Source organism: Panthera onca, chromosome D3 (assembly GCF_046562875.1).
Source record: "Panthera onca isolate mPanOnc1 chromosome D3, mPanOnc1 haplotype 2, whole genome shotgun sequence".
Lineage (NCBI taxonomy): Eukaryota > Metazoa > Chordata > Mammalia > Carnivora > Felidae > Panthera > Panthera onca.
The window spans coordinates 7,395,308-7,422,489 of NC_138350.1; the positions used below are offsets into that span (position 1 = coordinate 7,395,308).

The 27,182-nt window shown below is 39.7% G+C and overlaps 1 protein-coding gene across 5 annotated transcripts in view; it reads left to right on the plus strand.

The window, feature by feature from the left end:
* The first annotated feature begins 12,968 nt into the window (after nt 1-12,968).
* The window catches only part of TCTN1 (tectonic family member 1), a 28,473-nt gene continuing 14,259 nt past the window's right edge, over nt 12,969-27,182 (plus strand). For 3 of the 5 annotated variants that reach the window (XM_081790674.1, XM_081790675.1, XM_081790676.1), the window contains exons 1-5: nt 12,969-13,273; nt 16,310-16,430; nt 23,195-23,325; nt 24,679-24,830; nt 26,533-26,620. In XM_081790674.1, coding sequence (XP_081646800.1) covers nt 13,054-13,273; nt 16,310-16,430; nt 23,195-23,325; nt 24,679-24,830; nt 26,533-26,620 — 712 coding nt within the window. In that variant the 5' untranslated portion in view covers nt 12,969-13,053. Of the gene's footprint in view, nt 13,336-16,309; nt 16,431-23,194; nt 23,326-24,678; nt 24,831-26,532; nt 26,621-27,182 lie in introns of all 5 variants that reach the window. The other 2 variants (XM_081790678.1, XM_081790677.1) reach the window with 2 other exon arrangements.

Below are 27,182 nucleotides of genomic sequence, written 5' to 3' on the forward strand. Positions count from 1 at the left end.
ATCAAAGACCTATACATGAGAGCTAAAACTCTAAAACTCTTAAAAGAAAATATGGAGGAAAAGCTTCACGACATTGGATTTGGCGATGATTTCTTGGCTATCACTCCAAAAGCACAGGCAACAAAAGAAAAAAATAGATAAATTAGATTAAATCAAAATTTAAAACTTATGTTTATCAAAGATTGTAATCAACAGAGTGAAAAGGCAAGCATGGGATGGGAGAAAATATATGCAAGTAATATATCTGACAAGGAGTTAATATCCAGAATATAATATAATATAAACATATTTATATTATATATATTATTAATTAAATTATATAAATATTTATTTATACTATATATATTTTAGATTATAATATAATATAATACAATATAAAGAACTCTCACAACTAAACAACAACAACAACAAAAAGAAAAAAAGATTTAAAAATGGGCAAAGGACTTCAACAGACATTTCTCCAAAGAAGATATACAAAATGGTCAATAAGCACAGGCAAAAATGCTCAACATCACTAATCATTAAGGAAATAAACATCAAAACTGCAGAGATAGCACCTCACACACATTAGGATGGTTACTATAAAATAATAATAATTTTTATTATTATATTATTATCATTATTCTAATAAACCGGAAAGTAACAAATGTTACCAGGGATGTGGAGAATTGGGAACCCTTGTGCGCTATTGGTGGCAATGTAAAATGGTATAGCTGCTGTGGAAATCAGTACGACAGTTCCTCAAAAATTAAACATAGAATTACCATATGATCCAGCAATTCCACTTGTGAGCATATACCCAAAAGAACTGAAAACTGAGACTTGAATAGTTATCTGCACATCCATGTTCATAGCTGTATTATTCACAATAGCCAAAAGATGGGGCCAACCCAAGTATTCATCAGTGGATGAACAGATAAACAAAATGTGGTCTTTCCATGCAGTGAAATATTAGTCAGCCTTAGAAAGGAAGGGAATTCTGATGCAGGCTCGAACATGGATGAATTTTGAAGACATTATGCTGATGAGACAAGCCACACACAGAAAGACAAATACTATATGATTCCACTTACATGAGGTACTCAGAGTAGCCAAATTTATAGAGGCAGAAAGTAGAATGGTGGTTGCTATGGACTGGAGGATGGAAGGCATGGGGAGTTATTTTTTCATGTAGATGCAGTCTCAGTTTTGCAAGATGAAAAGAGTTCTGAAGACGGGCAGTGGTGATGGTTGCAGAACAACGTGAATGTACTTAATGCCCCTGGACTGTACACTGTACACTTAATTTCATGTTATACATATTTTATGTTAACATAAATTAACATGAATTTTGTTATGCATATTTTACCCATTAACAGGAATTTCATGTCATGCATATTTTACCACAGATAACATTTTTTAAGCTTCTACACAACAGAAGACATCATTAAAATATTTCTCTTAAGTTTTTTATTTATTTAAGTAATCTCTACACCCAATATGGGGCTTGAATTCATAACCCCAAGATCAAGAGTTGCATGTTCTTCCAACTGAGCCAGCCAACTACCCCCAAAATATTTTTAAATAAAAAGATAAGCCATAGACTGAGAGATGATATTTATAATGCATAAAGTCAAAAAGGATTAGTATCCAGAGTACATAAAGAACTTCTTCACATTAATAAAGAAAAAGAGCTCAATAACAAAGTAGAAAAATATGAAAAATGCCCAGTGGGGTGTTACATTAATTGAACAAAGAAGCCATTAGAGTGAGGTGGCTTAGTGCCCGAGCAGCCTATATAAGTGAACCAAAAGCTAAGTCTGTAAATGCCTCAAGGTTAAGAAATTGAAACCTAGGCACAAACAGCCAACTGGGCTCTCTCACATAAGGCAATCGCTTAAGGTACAGCCAATCAAGTAATTGCTTTGCTTTGCTTCCTGGTCTTCTCTTAGGAGTCTTGCTCCTAGCTCCTGTTGGTGGAGCTCTCCTAACCATTTCTGGTTTGGTGCTGCCTGATTCAAATGGATTTGTGTTCAAGTAACTTCTAAAACTTTTAATGTGACTCAGTTTATCTTTTAATGAGGAAAGGCATTTCTTTAAAAAAAAATTTTTTTTTTTACATTTATTTATTTTTGAGAGACAGAGAGTGAGCAGGGGAGGGGCAGAGAGAGAGGGAGACACAGAATCCAAAGCAGGCTCCAGGCTCTGAGCTGTTAGCACAGAGCCCAACACAGGGCTCGAATCCATGAACTGTGGGATCATGACCTGAGCCAAAGCCGGACGCCCAACTGACTGAGCCAACCAGGAGCCCTGAGGAAGGGCATTTCTGAAGAGAAAAGCCAATTGTCCAATAGACATGCAAAGAGACGATCTCGTGATCAGGTAAATGACTACAGTGGGGAGGCTACATTAAGGTGAGCAGAGAAGGCTACTCTGAAAGGTATCATTTCATCTGAAACCTAAGTGAAAATTTGCGGAAAAACAGCCAATCATTCATAATTCTGGAAGAAGCACATTCCAGGCAGGGGGAACAACAAGTGTAAATGTCCTGGGCTGGGAATACATTTGGTGATATCTTAGCTTTAGCAGCCATAGCGAAATACCATAAACTGGGTGGCTTAAACAACAGACATTTATTTTCTCACAGTTCTGAAAGTCTGGGATCAGCGTGCCAGCATGGTTGGGTTCTAGTGAGGCCTCTCTTTGTGGCTTGCCTATGACCTCATCCATAATCACCATCCTTATGACCTCATTTAACTTTAATTACATCTTAAAAGCCCTGTTTCCAATTTCAGTAACATTGGGGATTAGGGCGTTAACATATGAATTTTGAGGGACATCAACATTTAGTTCATAACACCATGTTGAGGAGCTTGCTTTAAAAACTAGATTTGAGGGGTGCCTGGGTGGCTCAGTCGGTTAAGCAGCCGACTTCAGCTTAGGTCGTGATCTCGTGGTTCTGTGAGTTTGAGCCCTGCACGGGGCTCTGTGATGAAAGCTCAGAACCCGGAACTGCTTCAGATTCTGTGTCTCCTTTTCTCTCTGTCCCTCCCCTGCTTGCTCTCTCTCTCTCTCTCAAAAATAAATAAAAAACATTTTTTAAGAAAGCAGATTTGCGGGAGCCAGGATTTCAGGACTAAAATGTGGAAGTGAAATCCTAGAGGTCAACAAAGGTTGGGTAAGATAGAATGAATCCTCCCATAGTCTATTTTTTGTTAATATAAAGAATTGTTCCGTATTCATGTCAAGGGGAATCAGGGGGAAATGATACGGTCTTTTAAAAAAATTCCTTGCCAAAGACACAAAAACTCTGCCCCTACCACAGGGGGTTTCTCTTCTCTGAGTTTGACAACAGATTAAGATGAAGTTCCTAAGTTCTTTCTTTGCTACCCTCCATGATAATGAGGGAACAATAATTGCTAGGGAACAACAAGAGTATAACAAACAATGTCAAAAGTTACAACATGACTCATTCAAATACAGGATAAACGTCAAAAATTTATTTAACTTGTTAAAGAGGAGACAGTAATATAGTAAAGCTGGTTCAGAGAGCATTTTGAGAAGTAGGAACTTAGATACAAAACTGGTTAATCTCCACAGGGTAATAGAAACTATACATTTCAGAGTTTATTTTTTTGTACTGGTTAGAAATGATTTGAAATTTTCTACCAGACAAAAACCTGAGCCTTTAACCAATAGTAAATAGCTAGGCAAAAAAAGTTACATTCTTTGTCTTATATATATGACCAGAAGGCCAAATCTGGCCCTGCTGCTTACATTTGTAATAAAGTTTTATTGGAACCCAGCCATAGCCATTTTACATATTGTCTAAGGCTGCCTTTGCTGTACAATGAGAGTGCTAAGACACCAGAGTTGAATAGTTGAGAATATAGCCTAAAAGCCTAAAATATTTACTATTTAGACCTTTATAAGAAAAGTTTCCAGACCCCTGTTAGAGAATTCATCCTTGGGTGGGCTTGTTAAACAATGTCCCAGATAACATGGAAAGATCTATGCCGCCCTCTTTTGGTCTAATTCCAAATTCTGGATAATGTTTTCTTCAAAAGGAGATGTCTGGCTTAAAAATTTGGGGGACACTTTGAGAGTTGTTATCTTTGGCCTGTAATTCCTAAATCCTCCCGTCCAGCTACTTCAACACTGCAACACCCCTTTCTGCACTGGTGACTATCTCAATGCCTCTTAGTCTCCCAACCCTTTCATTGGAGGGTGGGACTTAGGAAAGTCTTTAAGTGCAAGAAGGCCTGAGAAAGTATTGGTGTTAGGTAACGTCCTTTACAGCATCATTTTTGCTCCAGAGGACATTCTGTTTCTTAGTAGAACTCTAGTTAGGGCTTGCACACCCAAGCACATTCATATGGAAGGTTTTCTTGGAGGAGGGATGTGGGGGGAGGGAGGGTCCTCTCAGCTTCTTTGAAGTAAGTTCCAGGGCTATTGCAAACCATTAAGTTTGAGAAGGCAGTGCTGGTGTGTCCTTGACCACTACTGTTTCCCTGGTTCCTGGCACACAGTAGGTACTCGGTAAATACTTACTGAGGAAATGATCAAACCAATGAAAGAATAAAGTTATAGGGTTTATTTCCCCCCTCAGGGTCAGCCCTAGCTGAGGAACTAAGTTTTGGTGACAAAGGTTGCCACCTGCAGGGAAAAAGTGAATCTGCAGGATTCAAAGCCACTAAAGCCCTAAGGTAAATACAGTCAACTTCACGACAAGATTTTCCAGAGAATTAATTGTTCTCCTTTAGCTTTTGGCAGAATTAATCAACATCATTTTGTCTTTCCTTTTTTTTTTTTTTAAGGTAAGCTCTATGCGGAACGTGGGGTTTGAAGGGTTTGAACTCATGACCCTGAGATCGAGAGTCACATGCTCTGTTGACTGAGCCAACCAGACATCCCATTTTGTCCTTTCCAATTAAGAAAACCTGTACCCTTTCTTTAATAACATTTGTAACCTTTTGGAGTTCTTAATAAACATCCATTACCATGCCACACACACCATTTTGAGACTGGTATCACTATTATCCCTATTTTATAGATGAGGAATCTGAGCATAGAAAGCATGCCCAAGACTACCCAGCTAGCAAGTAGCAGAACTAGGGATCTGAACCCAAACACCGTGGGGCCATAACGTATACTTTTAATCATTTTTCTATGCTACCTCTCTACACCTGATATGGAAAATGTTTACATGAAACATACAGAAATACATGGACAGAACCCGGCCACTTATTTCTGTGCTCTCCTGAAACACTACTAACATGGTAAAAGAAGCATCAAAGAGGTCTAACCTTACCACACAGAATCGGAAAGCTGATGGCTGCTCACGAGAGATATCAAATCCTTTTTGGAGGCTAGAGAGTGGATGGATGATTTGGCTGAGTGGAAAAACCCTAGGTTTTGCAGAAGGAGATGCCAATGAGGAGCAAGCCAGTTGCAGCTGTTGAGCCCCAGAAGGGCTCAGGGATTGAAGGTCCCAAGTACCTGGGGTGAGAGGTGGGAGTGAAAGCAGAGCATTAATTGTACCAGTAACATACACTAAGATTCCAATAACATAATCTCAGATTCCCCTCCCGTGACTCCTTGCACTGATCCTTGTAGAAGATTAGGTGTTTATTCTTTGGAGAACATCAAACAGAGCAGCTCTAAGTTCAGAGATAGCATTCAGAGAAAGGAGTGGAGACAACACGCTAAAAACAGAGGGATTAAATGAAAGCATGCAGCTAAAAAGAAATCTCCTGGGTTTTTAAAATATAAACAAACAAACAAACAAACAAATAAATAATGTTTATTTATTTTAGAGAGATAGTGTGAGCTTGGGAGGGCAGAGAGAGAGAGTGGGACAGAGGATCTGAAGCGGGTTCTGCGTTGACAGCAGCAAGCTTAATGTGGGGCTTGAACTCATGAACTGTGAGATCATGACCTGAGCTGAAGTCAGATGCTTAACCTACTGAGCCACCCAGGTGCCCTTTCTCCTGTTTTTTCAATAACCATGTATTTAGCGATAATATTGACATTGTTATTCTGAGATTTAGCACTGTGCTAAGTGTATTTTTTGGGATAAATCAAATAATGAATTATATTGGAGCTATTGAGAACCAACCTTTATGGTATGGGAAAAAAGAAATACACATGCAAGATCAATGTGTTTAAGTAAAACCCCTCTAGTCTTGATTTTATTTATTTTTACTTTTTTTTTTTTTACTTTTTGGTTTTTTAAAGATTTTATTTTTAAGTAATCTCTACATTCAACATGGGGCTCGAACCTACAACCCAGAGATCAAAAATCACACACTTCACTGGCTGAGCCAGCCAAGCGCCTCATAGTCTTGATTTTAATTAGAAACATCAGCATGATGGATTTTATCGAAAAAGTTAAGTACCCAGTTAATAAGAGATGTAATTACGGGGCGCCTGGGTGGCTCAGTCGGTTAAGCGTCCGACTTCAGCTCAGGTCATGATCTCACGGTCCGTGAGTTTGAGCCCCGCGTCGGGCTCTGGGCTGACGGCTCAGAGCCTGGAGCCTACTTCTGATTCTGTCTCCCTCTCTCTCTGCCCCTCCCCTGTTCATGCTCTGTCTCTCTCTGTCTCAAAAATAAATAAACATTAAAAAAAAAAATAAGAGATGTAATTAGATTAACACAAACTGGTCTTGCTCCGAAATTTGTGAGGGTCTGTCTCCTTGGTGGGTCAGGGCAGGAGGGCCTCCTGGAGGAGGTGAGATTTGAGGGATAAGGCAGAACAATAAATGGACATCTCTTCTTCTGATCTCTGGAAGATCTGCTTACCATGACCCAGTAATGATGGGCTGATCTGAAAAGATTTTGTTTCTGAAATGTCAGAATGGAGGGCCAGCCTGCAGATCACGGTGACCAGTGACCATCAGAAGCTACCCATGTAGTGAACTGGTCTCCCTCTGTGCCATCCCTTTAAACAATTTTTAAGAAGAGTGACATATTTTCAATAATTCTAGAAAGTAAGCACTTCCTGTAGGACACGCCTACAGTATTTGTTTGAGTCTAATTTTATTTTAGACTTGAAAATGTTCAAACCTTTAAAAATTGCTTTCGAGTCTAGTTTAAGCAGTAGACACCGGGCAAAGCTGGCAGGAAGGAAGGATATTTGCCCTATTTTCCAATTGCTCCCCCTAATGGAACATAAGAATAGGTTAAGAGAGGGAACATAGGCTTTACAATTTTGTTTTATCATTGTGTTCATTTAATTTAAAAATTAATTTCATTTTACTATTTTTTTAAAGTAAGCTCAGCACCCAACATGGGGCTTAAACTCATGACCCTGAGATCAGGGGTCACATACTCCACCTGCTGAGCCAACCAGGCACCTTGAAAAAAAATGCAATTTGATTTTAACTGAGAAGTAATGCATGCACAATAGATTGAAGAGTGACCTCCTCAAGAAGAATTCACTAACAGGCTTCCAGTAAGGGGTGAATAAAAGCAGAACTACCTGTGGGTCCTGAGGGCAACGATGAAAACATGTTTACAGCACAGACATAGAAATAGAAGTGGGGGAGGAGAGAGCAGTGCCCCTCAGTTGCACCAAGAGGCCAGCTCACTTCCATTTTTCTTGCGGCTCTTCGCCTGCAGAAAAATAAAGAATTCATTTCTTCGTTTAGCATTTAACAAGTGCTCCTGGCAGCCCCAAGATTAAAATGTAATGGAATCTGTGCCATCACAAAATGGCTGAGTTTATTAAAAGCCAACTAATAAAGCCACAGTGAGACACCACCACGCACTTATTAGAATAGCTAACAACACAAATGAAAACAAAACTGATGATATCAAGTTTTTACGAGCATGTGGAGCAGCTGGAAATCTCATACGCTACTGGTGAGAACGCAAAATGTGCAGTTGCTTTGGGAAAAAGTTGGGCAATTTCTTATAACATTAAACACACACCCACTATACAACACAGAAACCTGACTCCTAGGTATATGTTCCCAAGATAAATGAAAATAGATATTCGCACAAAATCTGTATGTGAGTGTTTATAATGACTTAATTTGGAATCGCCCAAACTGGAAAGACCCAAATACTTTCAACGGGTGAATGAAGAAATGGTGGTATATCCATCATGGAATACTTGTCAGCAATAAAAAGGAGTGGATTGAAATAAACCTTTGCATCTATGGTCAAATGATTTTCAACCAGGGTGCCAAGACTACATGATATTATAATACCGTTGTATGGTAACAGGTGTAGCTACACTTGTAAACACAGCATAATATATAAACTTGTCCAGTCACTATGCTGTGCACCTGAAACTAAGGTAACATTGTGTGTCAACTACACTCAGATAATTTTTAAAAAAAGAAGTGCGGTACATACCTGCAATGAAATATTATACAGGCTTAAAAAGAAGGAAATCCTGTCACAGGCTACAACCTGGATGAACTTCCAGGACATATGCTAAGTATAATAAGCCGGTCACAAAAGGACAAATACTGTGTGGTTCCACTTATATGAAGTATCCAAAGTAGAATCACAAAAACAGAGAAAGGAAAGGTGGTTATGAAGGGGTGTGGGGAGGGGAAGGGGAATTAGTAGAGTTTCAGTGTTGTAAGATGAAAAAGATCTCGAGATCTATTGCACAACAATGTGAAAACACTCAACATTACTGAACTTAAAATTTACTATGATGGTAAGTTTAATGTTATGTGTTTTTACATTGTTGATACAAACAACATGGATAAATCTCAAAGGCATTAGGCTAAGTGAAAGAAGCCAGGACCAAATGGCTGCATGCTGTATGAGTCCATTGATGTGACATTCTGGAGAAGGGAAAACCTTAGGGACAGAAAATAGATCACTGTTATGAAAGGCTGGGCCAGGGAGAGGGGTTGCCTATAAAGGGGCACGAGGGAAACTTTGAGGGTGATAAAATTGTTCTGTATCTTAAAACTTTTTTTCATGTTTATTTTCGAGAGAGAGAGAGAGAGAGGGAGAGCATGAGCAGGGTAGGGGCAGAGAGAGAGGGAGACACAGAATCTGAAGCAGGCTCCAGCCTCTGAGCTGTCAGCACAGAGCCCAATGCGGGCCCAAACCCACAAACTGCGAGATCATGACCTGAGCTGAAGTTAGACGCTTAAACAACGGAGCCACCAGGGCACCCCAAATTGTTCTACATCTTGATTGTAATTGTGGTCACATGACTGTATGTGTTTGCTAAAATTTATAACACTATGCCAAAAAACCCTGTACATTGATGCGTCAGAAAAACCTGTACATCAAAAATTGTATACAAAGAGATTTATACTGTATATAAATTATCCCTCTTAAAAATTACTAGAAAGAAATATGAGTACATATGTCAAAATGTCAAACCTGATCATGATACACATCATGGTGTATGTGCTATTCTTTTTTGTAACTTTCATTGTGATTGAAGTGTTTCAATTCATAAATAATAACACTAAAAATGATTCTTAAAAAACCAACTGGTTTATTCCAACTACAGTATGGTCCATTAGTAGGAGGCAGGTTTAAAATTGTCTAGTAGGGGCGCCAGGGTGGCTCAGTCAGTTAAGTGTCCGACTTCGGCTCAGGTCATGATCTCACGGTCCGTGAGTTCGAGCCCTGCGTCGGGCTCTGTGCTGACAGCTCAGAGCCTGGAGCCTGCTTCAGATTCTGTGTCTCCCTCTCTCTCTGCCCCTCCCCTTGCTCGTGCTCTGTCTCTCTCTCTCAAAACTAAATAAACACTTTTTTTAAAAAGTGTCTGGTAAACAAGGAATTCTTATTTCATTCCTGTAAGTGTATGTCTGTGATCATATTTATTACGTCATTTTCAGGAAAGGTCAAACTTGTAAATTTGGGACCTTTCAAGAATGTGAAGTCTGCTCAAATAGTCCTCCTGTCCTCATAGTGTTCCAGAACAAGAATAGCACCTGGTGGTTGACTAGACACATGAGGAATGAGAGGAGGAGAGAAGCTGAGGATTATTTTTTTTCCCCCTGGGTGTTGATTTAGAAACCAATTACTGGTCTGTTCACTTCAGTCAAAATGGTAGAGTCAATCCTTTGTCCTCACATAGCCTTAACTCCTTGTGGTGCTAAGCAGTTCCTTTATAAAGCTTGATGGTTCTGCCTCCCTATTTGTAAAATATTTGTCTAAATTGAATAAAGATAGGAAAAACTGGATACGTAATTTTAGACAGGTTAGAAACCAATGTACCCCAGGCCTTACCAAAGGTCAAGAAAGAGTGGCTAACTCTGCCTTAAAAAGTCAGCCTTAGCTACTTTCCCACCTAGCCACTCCTGTCTTTGGTTTTTCAGCCTCCTCATATGAGGCAGCTTCCAAATTCAGAATTCCAAAAAGCTGAATGATCTTGATTCCTCCCAACGTTGGCACAGACTATAAGGAATTCTCAATGCCAGTAATCCTAGAGAAACAGATGGACATTTTTAATCACAAGCATTTATGCGCAACCCAAATGATGCAGTTTTGGATAAATATGGAAATTGATCTTAGCCTTCCTTGTGTCTTTCCATCCTAATGAAGGAACCTGCCAAAGGCAGGGAAGAAGGAAGGGATAAAGGATCCTCTGGGTTGAAAGATGAAAAAAGCCTGGCAGAAATGGGTCACCTGTGAAATGAAAACTTTGTTTTTTTTCTAGGTTTGCAAAGTTCCTAAGGTTTGCAAAATTGATTTGAGTTGATTGTAGCCCTCATTTCAACTTTGCAAGATGTCGTAAAATTGCCTACTGAATGTTTGAAATTGGACAATAAGGGTGGGAAGATTATTTCCCAAACCATAAAATGAAATGTTAGAGCCAAAAGACACCTCATCAAAATTTAATCCAACAGCCTAAAATTTCAAAACAGAAAACAGGGCAAAGAGATTCACAGATATTAAGGAATAGAAAGGAAAGTAGTACCTGGGGGCTCTTGGGTGGCTCAGTTGGTTCAGCGTCTGACTCTTGATTTTGGCTCAGATCACAATCTCACGGTTAGTGAGTTCAAGCCCCTCATCAGGCTCTGCGGTGACAGTGTGGAGTCTGCTTGAGATTCTCTTTCTCTCTCTGCACCTACCACTCTCTCTCTTAAAAAAAAAAAAACAAAGAAAGAAAGAAAGAAAGAAAGAAAGAAAGAAAGAAAGAAAATTAGTACCTGGAAGTAAAGAGAAGGTTTTATTTATTTATTTTTTTTAACATTCATTTATTTTTGGGACAGAGAGAGACAGAGCATGGATGGGGGAGGGGCAGAGAGAGAGGGAGACAGAATCGGAAGCAGGATCCAGGCTCTGAGCCATCAGCGGGGCTCGAACTCACAGACCGCGGGATCGTGACCAGAGCTGAAGTCGGATGCCCAACCGACTGAGCCACCCAGGCGCCCCTAAAGAGAAGGTTTTAAAAAACAACAGTAAGTCCTGGATTTAGAAGTTATGAAATAAAGGTTTGGAAAATACAGTTGTTTGTTTTTTTTTTTTAAAGGGAAGCATTACACCAGTTATTAAAAGTGGTCCAGAATTTCAGTCAGATGTTAAAGTAATCCTTTGTAGAAAAAAAAAAAAAGGAAATATCTGTAGTATACATTTGATCCAATTTTATCTTTCTACACTTTGTCCAGCATGCCAGACAAAGGTGCTACAGGTGCCACTTTGATGATTTAGTTTTGCTACATTTAACAAACTAGATATATGTACTGTTTTGGCATTTTTCTGAATTGGTAAATGTGTCTCGTGAGTAAATACCATGAGATTTTAAGTATTTTGACATTTACTTCTGAATTGTAAGGAGATTAAGGGTCAATGATACAGCCAACATCCCTGGACTGGGGTATCTTTATAAATAAGCCAGTTTAGATTGTAGGGGCTTTCTTAAGTCTTGTGGTCTCCATCCCCTTTGGTAGAATTACATACAGATTTGTTTTCTTTCTTTTCTTTTAAAACTTGTAAATCATTCTGCTTAATTTTCATCAATTTTTTTTGTCTGTAAAAAAAGTGTTCATTTGTCCCCCTTATTACAACAGGGTGACTAGAAGTTATCTGGCGACCTCCTTAGATCTGGCCATCTAAAACAAAAAAGGCAAAGCAAGTGTCAACAGTGGATGACATGGAGAAAATTCAAGGGCTGTGATGTGTTCTCTGTGTTCCTTTAGTATTTATAGCTTTAGGGGCATCTGTGTAGCTTAGTCGTTTAAGCGACCAACTTCAGCTCAGGTCCAACTTCAGCTCAGGTCATGACCATACGCCCGTGGGTTCAAGCCCCTTGTCCAGCTGTGTGCTAACAGCTCAGAGGCTGGAACCTGCTTCTGATTCTGTGTCTCCCTCTCTCTTTGCCCCTCCCCCGCTCAGTCTCTCTCTTTCAAAATAATAAATAGACATTAGAAATTAAAAAAAAATATTTAGTAGCTTTAGGGGATAGGTTCCCAAATTTCCCTACTGTCACTGGTTGCGTCAGGACATTTGTTAAAAATATTGATTCCTGGAGGTGACTGGGTGGCTCAATTAATGATTGGACTCTTGGTTTCGGCTCAGGTCACCTTCCCAGGATCATGGGATTGAGCCTCACGTGGGGTTCCTCGCTGAGTGCGCAGCCTGCTTAAGTTTTCTCTTTCTCTGTCTCTCTCTCTCCCCCTCCCTCTCCCCCGCTCATGCTCTCTCTAAAATAAAAAATAAAAAATAGAGTCTAGCAATATAATATAGCACAAAAATACCATAAAAAATCACGTAATTAAAATATATATATATATGTATATATATTCCTGGACGCTACTCCAGACTTACTGAGTCTGAATCCCGGGAAAGTACTTGGAAACACGCATTTTTTTAAACAAGCCTGGAAGCTGGCTTGCAAACTGCTGCGGGGATTCACAAGCCCTTCACCCCTACTAGCGAAATTTCACTAGCTTCACGCCACCCCAGGTCTTCACGCCTCGTCCCGCCCCTGTCCCCGCCCCTCGTAGCCGGCCTTACCCAGGCCCCGCCCACCGCGGTCTCGTGTGGCCTCGCGGGACCATTCCCATAATGCCCCGCGCCAGGCCGCGGTTGCCAGGCAACGCGCGGGGTCCCCGCTGCGGGTCGCGTGGGGTTCCGCGGGGCTATGGGTTCCCCCGGCCTTCGGCCGCTCCTTCTTGTGCTCCTGGATTGCTGCGCCTCCGTGAGCGCCCAGGCCGCTGCCACCCCGCCTGTGACGACGGAGGGCTTCAACTCTACGGAGGCAGCCTGGATGACTCTCCGACCCGCCTTGTCTCCTAGGCCCCCCGGAACCCCCAAGGCCCCCGGGCCCTTCTCTGGCCCCAGGCCCACTCCGGTCACGGACGGTGGGTACCAAGTGGCAGTTCCTGGGGATCCAGAGTGATCCAGCCTGGAGCGGTTAGCCCGGGTGAGGATGTAATAATGATAGTTAACATTTATGGAACACGCAGCTGTGTGCAGGCATTTCTAAGTATTTCATAGGCTTTGAGTCTCTCAGCAGCCCTTAAGGGAAGATAGACCTCGTTATTCCTCTCCTACACATGAGAAAATTGAGGCTCACAGAGCGTAAGTGTGACAGTATAAAATCTTTGCAATTACTTGCAGTGGTCCTAGACAACATTATGCTAGAGGTAATAATGAACGAATTGTTACACCTTTGCAGCCAAAGGTGAAATTATGTAAATCCAAAGTTTCTGGGCAGTTATGGAAGTTGAATGCGTAGGATGCGTTGAACTTTTGATTTATCAAAAAGAGACGCCAGATGTCTAGTTTACTAAATGTGACTAGGCCCTTGTCTGTTGACTTCAGTTATGAAAACCTAGGATTCCTCCCATGTTGAGTTGGAGGTGGGAAGCGATGAGGTGAGGGGTGATGCCCACCTCTTAGGATTCATCCTGAGGGATAATTAACATATTTCTCAGAAAGAGACCTAATGCTGGAGTTACACATGAGTGAATATTGTATAATGTGATAAGACATGGATGACTTAAGGGGATGGCTGTAACCCTGAGATGCTCAGAGTGCAAAATTTTGTGAATATGCTTTTTTCTGGGTGAGGGTTCTTAGCAGTGAGCAGTTTCTCAAAGGGGTTTGTGATCTCAAAAAACAAACCAGACCAAAACATCAAAACTGTAAGTCCTCTGACTGTAACCCCAATAGGCATGCAGTATTTTTTTTTTTCCTTTGTGAGAGAAAAAGATCTTGAGTAAGGCTCAGTATTAGTTGAAAAGTTGTGATTGGCTGACACCATGTACTCTAGGACTTCAGTTCCTGAATCATCATTTTTCCAGAGGGCCTCCTTTATACATTGTGTGTAAGGAAACGTACAGAGAAATACATTTTTACATTTTCTGTTTCAGTATATGTTAACCAAACTTCTATATTGAAACTGTCGATTTGGTGAATTAGGGGAGGTAAATAAATGATATACAGGAACAGAATTCAATATCCACAATTCTCTAAGGTTGGGACTGGGTTGTCCTTTATCCATCTAAGTATTCCATCTGTTTATGTACTTTCTCCCCACAATAAATCTATTCTTGAAGCATCATTATTCGGGCATGTGTTCAGGGCTGTTTTTCCAGTATGGGGGATGCATTTGCATTTCATCTTTTTAAAGGACCCCTCTCTAGATCTGTGACTGTAATGATAAGAAATGACAGTTGGCATTTATTAACTGCTTACTGTGTAGCAGCAGGCCCTGTGCTAAGCTTTTCATCTTAATGTATCTCATTTAATTCCCAATGGTGTGGGTTATCCCCGTTTTCTGGGTAGGTGAATTAGTTGCCTGATTAGGTCCCACCCCTGCCCTGAGTTGGAGCAGGGGCTGATGGAGTGGAGAACTGGACACCACGTGCAGAATGGGTTATAGATAGAAGAGAAAAGTGATAACTTCATTCTTGGTCAGCTCTGTTCATTAATATCTTGCTCTAGAGCCAGGCATGTAGATGTTAAGAGGTCTAGAAGAGCAGCTGAGCGCTACTTAGACCTTGGGAGTGCTCAGCAGATACTTGTTGGCTGATTAAGTGCACTCACATCCTGGATAGAGACTTTTTTTTTTTTTCTTCCCTAAGTGGCGTTCTTAAACACTATTGCTTTGTCCTTACTGGTCATATAGTTACTTACAAGGGTTTTGAGTTCTGAAAAACAAGTCAAGATTGTAATTTTAAGCACATAAGGCAGGGAGCCTAAACACTTTTTTTTTTTTTTTTTTTACATTAGCTTGCACACGTTGCCTTTTCATTTCTCTAAGCACATAGGAGAGTCCTTGGCTAGAGGGAAGTATGTAAGCTTAAGGGGGAAAACTTTTGTGTCTCAGATGAAGAAAGGATTGTGTATTTATTGGCAAAACCTTCCTCTTACACTTCCTTCCAGAGGATGCTGTTGTACCTTTTTTGAGGTGTATTTTGTAAAGCTGATTTTTGTCGTGAAATAGTTCATTCATGCAAATCAGAATGTTGAATTGACTCTCTACCACCATTTGCTTAAGGTCCTTGTTTGTTTTGCATGAGATTTGTTTTTTTTTTTTTTTTTTTTTTTGAAAAAGGAAACAAAACATTTTACGTAAGACTGAAGCATGATCTTATTCTCCTCTTCTCAGGAATAATTACTACCATGAATTCCCTGTTTATCATTCTTATGCTCTGCCATCTTTAAAAGGGTTATCTCTCCCCTGTTTGACAGAATAAAATAGAGATTTAAAAATCCAGATAGTCATTATTAAAAATTAAGTGTTGTGAACTGGGGGGATTTCTACCCTTTCTATCCCCCCCCCCCATGTTTTATTATCTAAATTACCAAAGATATTTCCAGAACCCCAGGTACAAAGCACCTGAGCCAGTTTGATTCTTGGTTAATAGTTTGAATGTGGGCTCTGTTTTAAAGCTGCAAGGTGACATCTGAGGAGAGAAATAAGATTGAGAACCCTGATTCCTGGTGGCCTTCATTGGGCTCTTCCTCTGAATCAGAGTCTCCAGAGGAGGGGCTTGGGAATCTGTACTATTACACCAGGTTCTTATGGTCCGGCAAGTGATTTAGCATGCTGGTTCTTAAATTATCGGCATCACCTGGATAGTTTTGAAAAACACAAATGTCTGGGTTTCATAGCTTACCAAATCAGAGTCTTTGTAGGTAAAGCACAAACAGAACTTTCCAAGTGAGTCAGATGATTAGCTATTTTGGGGAAACTTCAGATTGAGGAGTATTCAAACTGACTAATTTTCACTTCACAAATTTCCCTCTCCGCCCCCAACCTGAAGTGCAGAGGGAAAAATCAAATGGACCTTTTGTATGATATGGACTTTTGGTACTTTGCAGTGGCAGGGGGCAGTCACTCCCTGCTGATTGTGAAGTTCTGCATCCCACCTCTTTTGTTTCTGTAGTTGCTGCTCTGTGTGTCTGTGACTTGTCTCCAGCACAGTGTGACGTCAACTGCTGTTGTGATCCTGATTGCAGCCCCGTGGATTTCAGTGTCTTTTCTGCCTGTTCAGTTCCAAGTGTCACGTAAGTTTGTGATGCATGCAGTTTTGATGGAATTGAACCAAGATTGTAAAATTTGAGGACACAAAGTGAAAAGTCTTCCAGGCTGAAAAACCCATACCCGGTTTCCTGAATTTTGCATCATTCAGAAGCCATGCTGTCCAAACCAATATGTTTGGAGTATGCCTTATTTGCATCCAGCCAGCTGATAGTGCAGGCCAAAGAGAAGAGAGAGTCTACTTGGTTGAGAGTATAAGGAAATCTTTGTTTCCAGAGACTGAATTACATTTCACTCTGATTTGTAAACAGATAATGTGCACGTTTTTGTATAGGTGAATTAGTCTCATGTATATAGCGTAGGGTGAAAAGTGCAGTTTAATTTTACAGCTTTTGTTGTGGATATAGTACTTGTAACAAAAAATTAAACAGATAGGAAAGCTTTGTTTATACTTTTATGATGTGTAAATCTACTGGGGATTCTCACAGTTCACATTGTATAGGAGAATAATGGCAAATAACATTCCCAGTTGATTATCAGGTTAAGAAATAATCTCTTCTGAATGGTTTGTTTCTCGTAATTCAGATTTCAAAGCTCTTTGAAAAATATAGCACTTAAAAGAGGTTAATTTATTCAGGATGGGACCAATTTATTATTCAGAGATAGCTAACTTAAATTTAGCTATCTCTGTAGCTGAATTTGTAGTAAATTGTAGCAGTTGATACTTGACAGATTGAATGCTTTTTGGAAGTAGGATGTGTTTTTCCATGAAGAACTATTTTATTGATCAATGAGAAAGTGAATCTACTCCCAATATTGTAAAAATGTTTGGAGAATGGTATGTTGTAGTCAGATTACTTTTCTGGTTATCTGGGCTACATCATAGTTAAATCTTTGTTAGAAACCATTCTGCTTTTCTGCCTTAGTAAGTAACAGGAGCCTGAGAGAGATTTCAGCTCCAATTTGAGATGATTATTTAGAATCTTTTTTTTTTATTAGTCAATACTGAATTTTAGATATAGACTATTTAGAATATGGGTCAGCAAGCTTTTCCTGTGGAAGGCCACATAGTAAATATTTTAAGCTTCACAGGCCAGGGGTGCCTGGGTGGCTTAGGCGGTTGAGCGACCAACTCTTGATTGCGGCTCAAGTCATGATTTCACGGTTCATGAGTTCGAGCCCCGCATCAGGCTCCACACCAAGATAATGTGGAGTATGCTTGGGCTTCTCTCTCTGTTCCTCTCTCTCCCCACCCTCCCTCCCTCCCTCCCTCCCTCTCTCTCTGCCCCTCCTGTGTGTACTCTTTTTCTCAAAATAAATAATAAACTTAAAAAAAAAGCTTCATAGACCAGTGGTCTCTGTTGCAACTTCCTCAACTCTACCATTGATGAGCAAAAGCAGCCATAGACAATGTGTAAATGAATGGGCATGACTGTGTTTCAATGAAGTTTTACAAAATTAGGTGTGGTTTGTGGACTCCTGGTATAGACGTTAGAGCTGAATCCATAGTGCTCTCAGGAAAGGACCTCAGAATTTTTTTTGAGTTAGTTTTCTGCCCCCTTTACTTATTTATTTATTTACATTTAAAAAGTTACATTTATAAATATTCATTTTTAAAAATTTGTTTAATTTACATCCAAGTTAGTTAACATATAGTGCTGTAATGATTTCAGGAGTAGATTCAAGTGATTCATCCCCTATGTGTAACACCCAGTGCTCATCCCAACAAGTGTCCTCCCTAATGCCCCTCACCCGTTTAGCCCATCTCCCTACCCACAAACCCTCCAACAACCCTCAGTTTGTTCTCTGTATTTAAGAGTATCTTATGTTTTTGTATCTCCTTGTTTTTATGTTATTTTTGCTTCCCTTCCCTTATGTTCATCGGTTTTGTATCTTAAATTCCTCATATGAGTGAAGTCGTATAATACTTGTCTTTCTCTGACTGGCTAATTTCACTTAACATAATACCCTCTAGTTCCATCCATGTAGTTGCAAATGGCAAGACTTCATTCTTTTTGATTGCCGAGTAATACTCCATTGTGTGTGTGTGTGTGTGTGTGTGTGTGTGTGTGTACATATATATATTCTCCATATCTTTTTATTTGTTTAAAAGAATTTTTTTAAGTTTATTTTTGAGAGAGAGAGATATGTATATTCTCCACATCTTTTTATTTGTTTAAAAAAATTTTTTTTTAAGTGTATTTATTTTTGAGAGAGAGAGAGAGAGAGAGATAGCATGAGTAGGGAGGGGGCAGAGAGAGAGGGAGACACAGAATCCGAAGCAGGCTCCGGGCTCTGAGCTGTCAACACGGAGCCCCATGTGGGGCTTGAACTCATGAACTGTGAGATCATGACCTGAGCCGAAGTTGGACGCTTAACTGACTGAGCCACCCAGGTGCCCCCACATCTTCTTTATCCATTCATCCATCAATGGATATTTGGGCTCTTGCCATACTTTGGCTATTGTTGATAGCGCTGCTATAAACATGGAGGTGCATGTGCCCCTTTGAAATAGCATACCTGTATCCCTTGGATAAATACCTAGTAGTGCAATTGCTGGGTCATAGGGTAGTTCTATTTTTAATTTTTTGAGGAGCCTCCATACTGTTTTCCACAGTGGCTGCACCAGTTTACATTCCCATGAGTTAGTTTTACTTACGACTTTCTCCTAAATACAAAGTGTAGAAATAATGAAATAAAAATTAATAATCCTAATTAATTATTTTCATTATGTAAGTTCTAATTCATAAAAGGTTTGTTTACATATGCTTAACTGTCAGCAGCTAATTAATGATTTGTAAATTTATTGTTAAGGTTATTAGGTTAATGTCTGTTTTCCTCACCAGATGTGAGGTTCATGAAAGCAAGATTAATATCCCTCTTACATACTTTCTGTCACTAGTGCCTAGTCTAGCTCCTGCCACATAGTTGGCCCTCATTAGAAGTGAGTTGACTCTGTGGGTGAGTTTCCCCCCTCCACCCCTAACCGGCCCTCTGGTATTCTCTTTTGACTTCTCTACCACTGTCCTCTCAGGAAGACAGCCAGGTCAGAACCTGCAGGCTACCCTGACTCCTGCCTCTTCTTTGCCTTCTCCATCTAGCTGTCTTTCACACCTCGTGCTTCCATGAGCACCAGTGTAGAAGATGAGCTACATGCGGCCCTGCCCTCCAAGAGCTCACTGACAAAGGGAGACGGAGGAATGGTGGCAGTGCTGCCCCAGGCACTGAGACAACTGAGAAGAGTGGCATCTAACTTGAGCAGTTGGACTAAGGAAGTCTTTCTAGAAAAGACAATCTGAGCTGGGTCCTGAAGGATGTGAAGTTGGCCGGCATGGAATTGGGGAGGGCATTCCAGGCCGAGGGAGACACGTGACAGAGTCCTGGGAGTGAGGGGGTATGGCCTGGCCTGTTGCCTTAACTGCAGGTAGCTGAGTGTGGCTGGAGAGCGGGACTGAGAGGAGTATGCTGCAGTGGCCGGGGTCAGATCCTGAGGGGCCTTGTGTGCACACTGAGGGTTTGGGTTTTGTCCTGAACTCTGCAGGATGCCAGGGGTGAGGGGATTAGATTCCCACCTTAAGCAGTTCTGCGGCAGCACGGATGATGATGGGTCACAGGGGCTAAGCCTGGTGGCAGGGAACCAAGTAAGAAACTGTTGGAGATACGGATGAACAGGTGCCCTCCTCCCCACGCTGAAGGTGGTGACTAGAGACATATGCAGAACCGATACCCCTCCACTGCACAGGATTTGAGAGCAGGCAGACTGGAAGGGGAAGAGTAAGGAGTTCCGTTCTACTGAATTCTTTACACTAGCCCTTGTGTCTGTCCATTCCTACTCCCTCTGTATAAGGTCACACCTCATTTTGTCGCTTGCTATAAAAAAGCCTTCGGAAGCTCTCATTATCTACATACTTCTTAGCCTGGATTCAGATCTATCCCGATTCAGATCTATCCCCAAACTCTTTCAGATCCTACTTCCTACTAACCCGTCTTGTCTCCTCCATGCATCCGAACTTTGGTACTCAAGAATTTTCTACACCCCATCAGTACATTACCCATCCTTGGCCAATGCCATTCTTGCACTCTCTAACTCCTGTACATCCTTTAAGACGCAGTAGGCCTCGTAAATTTTTTAGTGCTGGATCTTTTCTCATAAATACTATTTATAGGTTCTTTATGCCCACAGTAATGACCAATATCCCATTAGAATTATACAGAGCTTTTGGAAAAGCAGCCACTTATAAAATTGATAGCTTCCTTATACTTCAGCAATAACCATCAAAAAATATAATGAAAATGGGTCCTATTCATAACACCCCATAGAAATGTCACATAAAACGTAAGTACTTAGAATTTATGTGAAGAAAACTGAAATATGGTGTGAGACCTAAAACATTTGAATACATGGAGAGATAATTTTTGTAGTGGGATGAGAAGAATCATTATGTAAACACTTTAACTTATAAAAACTTAATTTGTAGGGGTGCCTGGGTGGCTCACTTGGGCATCCGGCTCCTGATTTCGGCTCAGGTCATGATCTCATGGTTTGTGTGCTGGTACCACACAGCGTGCTTGGGATTCTGTCTCTCCCTCTTTCTCTGCCTGTCCCCTGCTCACTGTCTCTCAGATAATTAAATAAATAGATAAAAATAGTTAAAAAAAAAAACAGACACCTTAATTTGAAGTGTAATTCCATTGTCAGATGGGGGTGGGGTGGATAATACATCAGCATGATTGGAAATTCATCTAGAAGAATAAACCTGAGAACAGCCAAGACATTATTGAATAAGAAGAGCAAACTATCAGCTTTCAAACATGTCGTAACATTATAGTAATGAAAGTAATGCGTATTGCTTCAAGACAGATAGGTAGATCAGGATGAGAATAGTCCAAAAATCCGTTCTGTGTACTGATTTTAAAAAACCCACAAAATACTATGTATTTTTTTCCTGTTTAATATATAGTAAGTATGATTTTACAACAATGGAGTAAAGTTTGGATCACTCAGTAAATGATGTAAGATGGTAACTATTGAAAAGTAAAAATGTTAGACTTCTGTGTCATAGCGTTATATCAGTAAATTACCAATAGATCAAAGAGTAAAATGTTAAAAAAATGAATGAAAAAATGAAAAATATAGGGGAAATTTGTTGTTCTTGGGTTAAGGAATGTCTTTTAAGCATAAGCCCACAGGCAAACCATAAAAGATTGATAATTTTATTTAAAAAATCAAGGGGTACCTGGCTGGCTCAGTCCACGGAGCATGTGACTCTTGATGTCAAGGTTGTGAGTTCAAGTCCCATGTTGGGTGTAGAGATTACTTAAAAATAAAACTTTTGGGTTAAAAAAATTTTTTTATAAGTAAGGCTTCATGCCCAGCATGGAGCTCAACACCAGGCTTGAACTCATGACCCTGAGATCAGGACCTGAGCTGAGATCAAGAGTCTAATGCTTAACTGACTGAGCCACCCACATGCCCCAAAAATAAAATCTTAAAAAAAAAAAAGATTAAAACTTCTTTATTACAAAAAACACCATAAAATTGAAAGGTGGCAAACAGGGAAAAAATATTTACAACACATGACACTCGAGATTCTTAAAAAATGGATTCTTGCAAACCAATGAGAAGACAAATATCCTCATAAAAAATGTTGAATAGGTATGAAGAAGCACCTTACCGAAGAAATACCAGTGAGCAATAACCATATGGAAAAATGTTTACACTCACTAGTAAATGAGAAAAGTCAAATTAAAACAATGAGATAGCAGATTTTTGCCTGTGAAATTGGCAAAGTGTAGAAACTGAATAATGTGTATTCTTGGCAATAGTACAGGGACATAGGCACTCTTCACTGCAGTACTGGTGAGCACGCGTCTTCCCTTTCTGGAGGGAATCTGGCAGTATGTCTCAGAAGCGTTGAACAATACACCTACCTTTTGACCCAGCAATTCTACCTCAGGGAACACAGCCTGAGGAAATAGCTGGAGAGGTTCATAAATATGTGCAAGGGTGATGTTAAAGCGTTATATGTAATCGGGGAAAGCGAGAAACAACCTAGACCAACAGTAGAGAATTGGCTAAAAAAAATTGGGGTAGCTTACTTAAATAAATTGGTATAGAATGAAGCCATTTCATATAGTATTGCAAAAACATATTGATGACATGAGAAATGTTGGGCAGTATATACTGAGAAAAGGTCTTAAAAGCAGCACATAGAATATGATCCCATTTTTGTTACCTTGCTATCTTCACACCATACCTGTATCAAAATGATTACACTTTGTCAAATCTGGGATTGGTTGAAGTCTTGACTGTACCCTAACTTCTAAGCCCCCAAACTTCCAGATGACTTCACATTTTCTGATTTTCAGTCTGTTGAAGTCAGCTTTATTCTAAAGACAAGGAATTTTGGATCCATTCTGGGTACTTGTAAACAATCTGAAGTTCTGCAAAATTTTATAATTGATGGTGTCAGAGTTTTACAAGGTTCATTTACATCAAAATTATACCCTGATCTATATTCTGTACTTGATACGATTTCCTTAAAGGTTATTCTACTTGTCTTAATATTTTCTCTGTTAAAGGAAAAAGTTTCAAATGCCGAACATTTTAACACTGAATAAACCAAATAAAAATGGATTCAGTTCTAACATCACGCTTTCATAAATATCTTCCATGTAGTTGTTAACGTAGTACGGTACAAGCATCTGAGTTTTAAAGTTTTTAAAATAATCTTGCTAAGATTGTGTGCATATGCCTTAAAATTTTGTATTATTATTTTTTAATTTCCAGGGGTGATAGTCAGTTTTGTAGTCAAAAAGCAGCCATCTATTCATTGAATTTTACAGCAAACCCACCTCAAAGGATATTTAAACTTGTTGACCAGATTAATCCATCTATTTTCTGCATTCATATTACAAACTGTAAGTATTTGATGCTGATATACTTTGAGAAGCCCTGGAAATTTTTTCTTTAAAAAGTTCTTTTATGGAAAAAATGTCTCATTCAGTTAGATTTAAAGCATTCAGTTTATGGTTTGGCTCAGGTGTATCTTCTGAGGCCTTTTCACAGGCGACTGCAAAAGCTTGATAGGCCTGTGGGCACGCATATTTTCATTAAAACTTATGTGCTTATGTAGTTGTCTTTTGAAGTTGCATACTTTATTTCACAGGTGTTTATAATATGTAGGCATGCGTAGGAATCTAGATTTATTTAGGTTGTGTGTATATTTATGTAGTTTTTTATTTTCTCCTGGTTTTTTAATGGTTGAAAATCAGGTTCAGCTTTGGTTTCAATTTCCTTTTTTCTCTTTTATTTTTACTAAGAATATTTGCATGAAAACAGGATCTTTATTTTTATCTGAGCATTGAGCTCAGATAGGGGTCTAGAGCCAAAAGTACATATAAGTGCAAAGTGTTATTAAGATATCCAAGATCAAAGACATATTTATGGTTTTATTGCTTAAACTTCATCATCTTTTCAGAACGTCTTTATATTTTGAGTTCGTTCCCTTGCAGTCGAAAACCAGGCGAATGCTCTGTGATTGGTAATCTAAAGTAATGACTGGTCAGTTATTGTTGGGTCCTATGACGTAAGACCAGGCAACTGAGCATACCAGCCCATTTCCTCCTCTCTATTCCATACACAGCACATTGTTCTCCTGGGCGTTGGTTGGAGGTGGCTGCGTGATGGTAGAAACACAGTCTTTTGTCCCTGTCACCATCTGCAGAGAGCTGTACCTCTGAGGTTGATGCAGCCGGCTCCCCAGTCCGTGGGCTGCAGAAAGATTGATTATTATTGGCTTTTGCTGTGCTTCGCCTGCAGGCTTTACAAACCATTACTTCCACACTGTTAGAGGAACAGGCTGAACCTAGGGATCCTGTTTATTTAATAAGACTCGAGAAATTTTGGGTAAAGTAAATATGGAAAGAGACACTTTTTTTTTCATATCAGCCTTTAAAAAAAAAAATTAATGTTTATTTTTGAGAGCGAGCAAGCGAGCACGAGCGGGGGAGGGGCAGAGAGCGAGGGAGATACAGAGTCTGAACCAGGCTCCAGGCTCTGAGCTGTCTGCACAGAGCCTGACAAGGGGCTTGAACTCACGAACTGCAAGATCACGACCTGAGCCGAAGTTGGACACTTAACTGACTGAGCCACCCAGGCCCCCTTCACATCAGCCTTAATGCTACTTAAAAGCTGTTTCCAAAATATTATGTGTTATATATAATGCTCATATTATATTGTATGCTGACTTAGAATACTTTTTCTAAAAACAGATAAACCTGCGTTATCATTTATTAATCCAGAAGTGCCTGATGAAAATAATTTTGATAAATTGATGGAAACATCTGATGGTTTTTCCTTGAATTCAGAATCAGAGATTTCTTTCACAATCCAGTCAGATGCTCCAGATACTGCAAAATATGAGGTGAATCAAGAACTTGATTAAGTCCATTCATCTTGTTGCAAATATCCTGTCCTTGTGAGTTAATTTTTCAGTATGTTTTCAGCAAAACTGGTTTCCCTGAGACAGAATTCACATTACAGAGGGGAAAACTTCATGTTCATGCCTACAAATCAAAGATCACAAAGATTAAAATTGAGTAGTTGAATTCTAACGTAAGGTTTTTTGATTCTTTAGTGAGCCTGCATTTTTCTCTGCAGAAATCTTTGTGCTTCTCCACCTCAAAAGACGCAGCAGAGTGTGTGAGTCATGCTGTTGGGGACACAGAGTGGATTAGTTGTGTGCCTGGTCCACTTCTCAAAGCTGTATTTAGTTTTACAGATTTTAGAAAAATGTGTGCTATTTTATATGCTATCCATTAGTAAACTTTTCAATGTAATATACATTAACTTTGAATAAACTTCAGATTTTTTGGAAACATCTTAAAAGAGAAATATAAAAACATTCTGTGCTAATTCTAAAAGGTAAAAGCATCGAGGTACATATGATGGAAAGGCCATAGTGTCCATGAAAATGCACATTGGAAATCACTGTTAATAGATCAGCATATATTCCTGATTTTTAAGTGCATCTATAAAAATATACATGTATAGTATTGTATGGAAGTAGGATTTGTAGTTATCTACATTGTTATGTAAGCTTCCTTTTTTATTCAGTGATAAATCTTACGCATCTTCCCATATCAATATAAAAATTACCATTTCTTGATCATTTTCCACATGCCAGGCACTGTGCAAAGCTTTCCAGACATTACTTCACACAACCCTGAAATAATGCGTCTTGTCCCCATTAACCGATGAGAAAAAGAAACTTCAGTCTAGGAAAGTAACTTATCAGAGCTACTGTCGGAGCTACAGTTTACTGATACAAAGTATACCCTCTGTGTATGTATCATCATTTATTGTTGAACCATTCCACTATTAACAGACATTTGTTTCCGGTTTTTGCTATCATAAATAATCCATAAGGAACATTCTGATAGATACGTATATCTTTGTCTGATTAAATCCTTAGGATACATTCCTATAACTGGATTAACTTGGGCGAAATGAATGGAAGTTTAAAACCTCTGTCTCAGGTTGCCCTCCAGAAAGATTATAGGAGTTTAAACTCCCAGGTCCAGTGAAGGAGAGGGCTTGTTTCCCTAGATCCTTGTTGGCACCGAGATTCAAGAAAATTGGCTGTATGCCCAATAGCTGCAAATTTTGATTTGAATATTGGGGAAAAGTTTCACATGGTTTGGTTTTGGGAAAGAAGGCCTATCATTTTTATGATTTTGATGTATACCGTATCTGTTATTAAATAATTATTGCTAATAAAAAATAATTACCTGTCTCACTTCCGTTGCTGGCTACCCAGTTTCTGTCTGCATTGGGAGATGCTATGTCAACTTCTTATATACCTCTCTGGAGGAATTCTGTAATAAAAAAACAAAACAAAAACCCTGCAAATACAATAATGTTCACACACAGAGACATACATCCTTAAAAGAAAGGGATGGGGCACATGGGTGTAAGCTCCGTGTGGGCAGGGACCATATCTGTTTTTTGTTCATCACTGTGTTCCTGATGCCTGTAACTCTGTCTGGCACATAGTAGGTGTCTCGTAAGTGTTGAATGAATGCTTTTAATAGCACCATAATAGCTACTGGTTGGTCTGTTCACAGTATGGGGTTCGTCTGCAGACTTCAGATTCATTCTTGAGATTTCCCTCTCCCCTTACGTCATCTCTCTGCACTGATGATAACCCTGCAGGTAAGACAGTGGGCAATTTTTTCTTTCTCTCTATAAACAGAGTTTGGTCTTAGTTTAAATTTATAGTAGTCATAATGGAACAGGCTTCATAACTAGAAATAGTCTATCTTTGAAAGAGGTCTCAAAGGTTATGCAGTTTAGATTCCCAACCAGTGCCCAGATCTTTTCTACCATGTGACTGCATGAGCACTTGTAGTGATGGGGAACTCACTACCCGAAACCAGCCCACCGTTGTTTAACCCTGCCAAGCTTGGGGGAAGTTCTTTCTTCACTGGAGCTAAAGTTTGTCAATAGCTAATGTTTATTAAACACTTACTTTGTGCTGGGTATTGTATTAAGTGCTTCCACGTGTTTTTCCATGAGGAAACTGAGGAACATTCAGTTTCTTGCTCAGGCCCGCTCAGGCAGTGGCAGAGCAGGGATGCAGCCCATGCAGCTGCTTCCCATGGATCCTGCTTCTCCTTTCAGGAGCATCATAGACTCTGTGGAGTCACCGTCCTGGCAGTGGGAGGCAGCAGACATGGCTCTCCAATCCTTAAGGCAGCAGGCAGCATCACAGTGA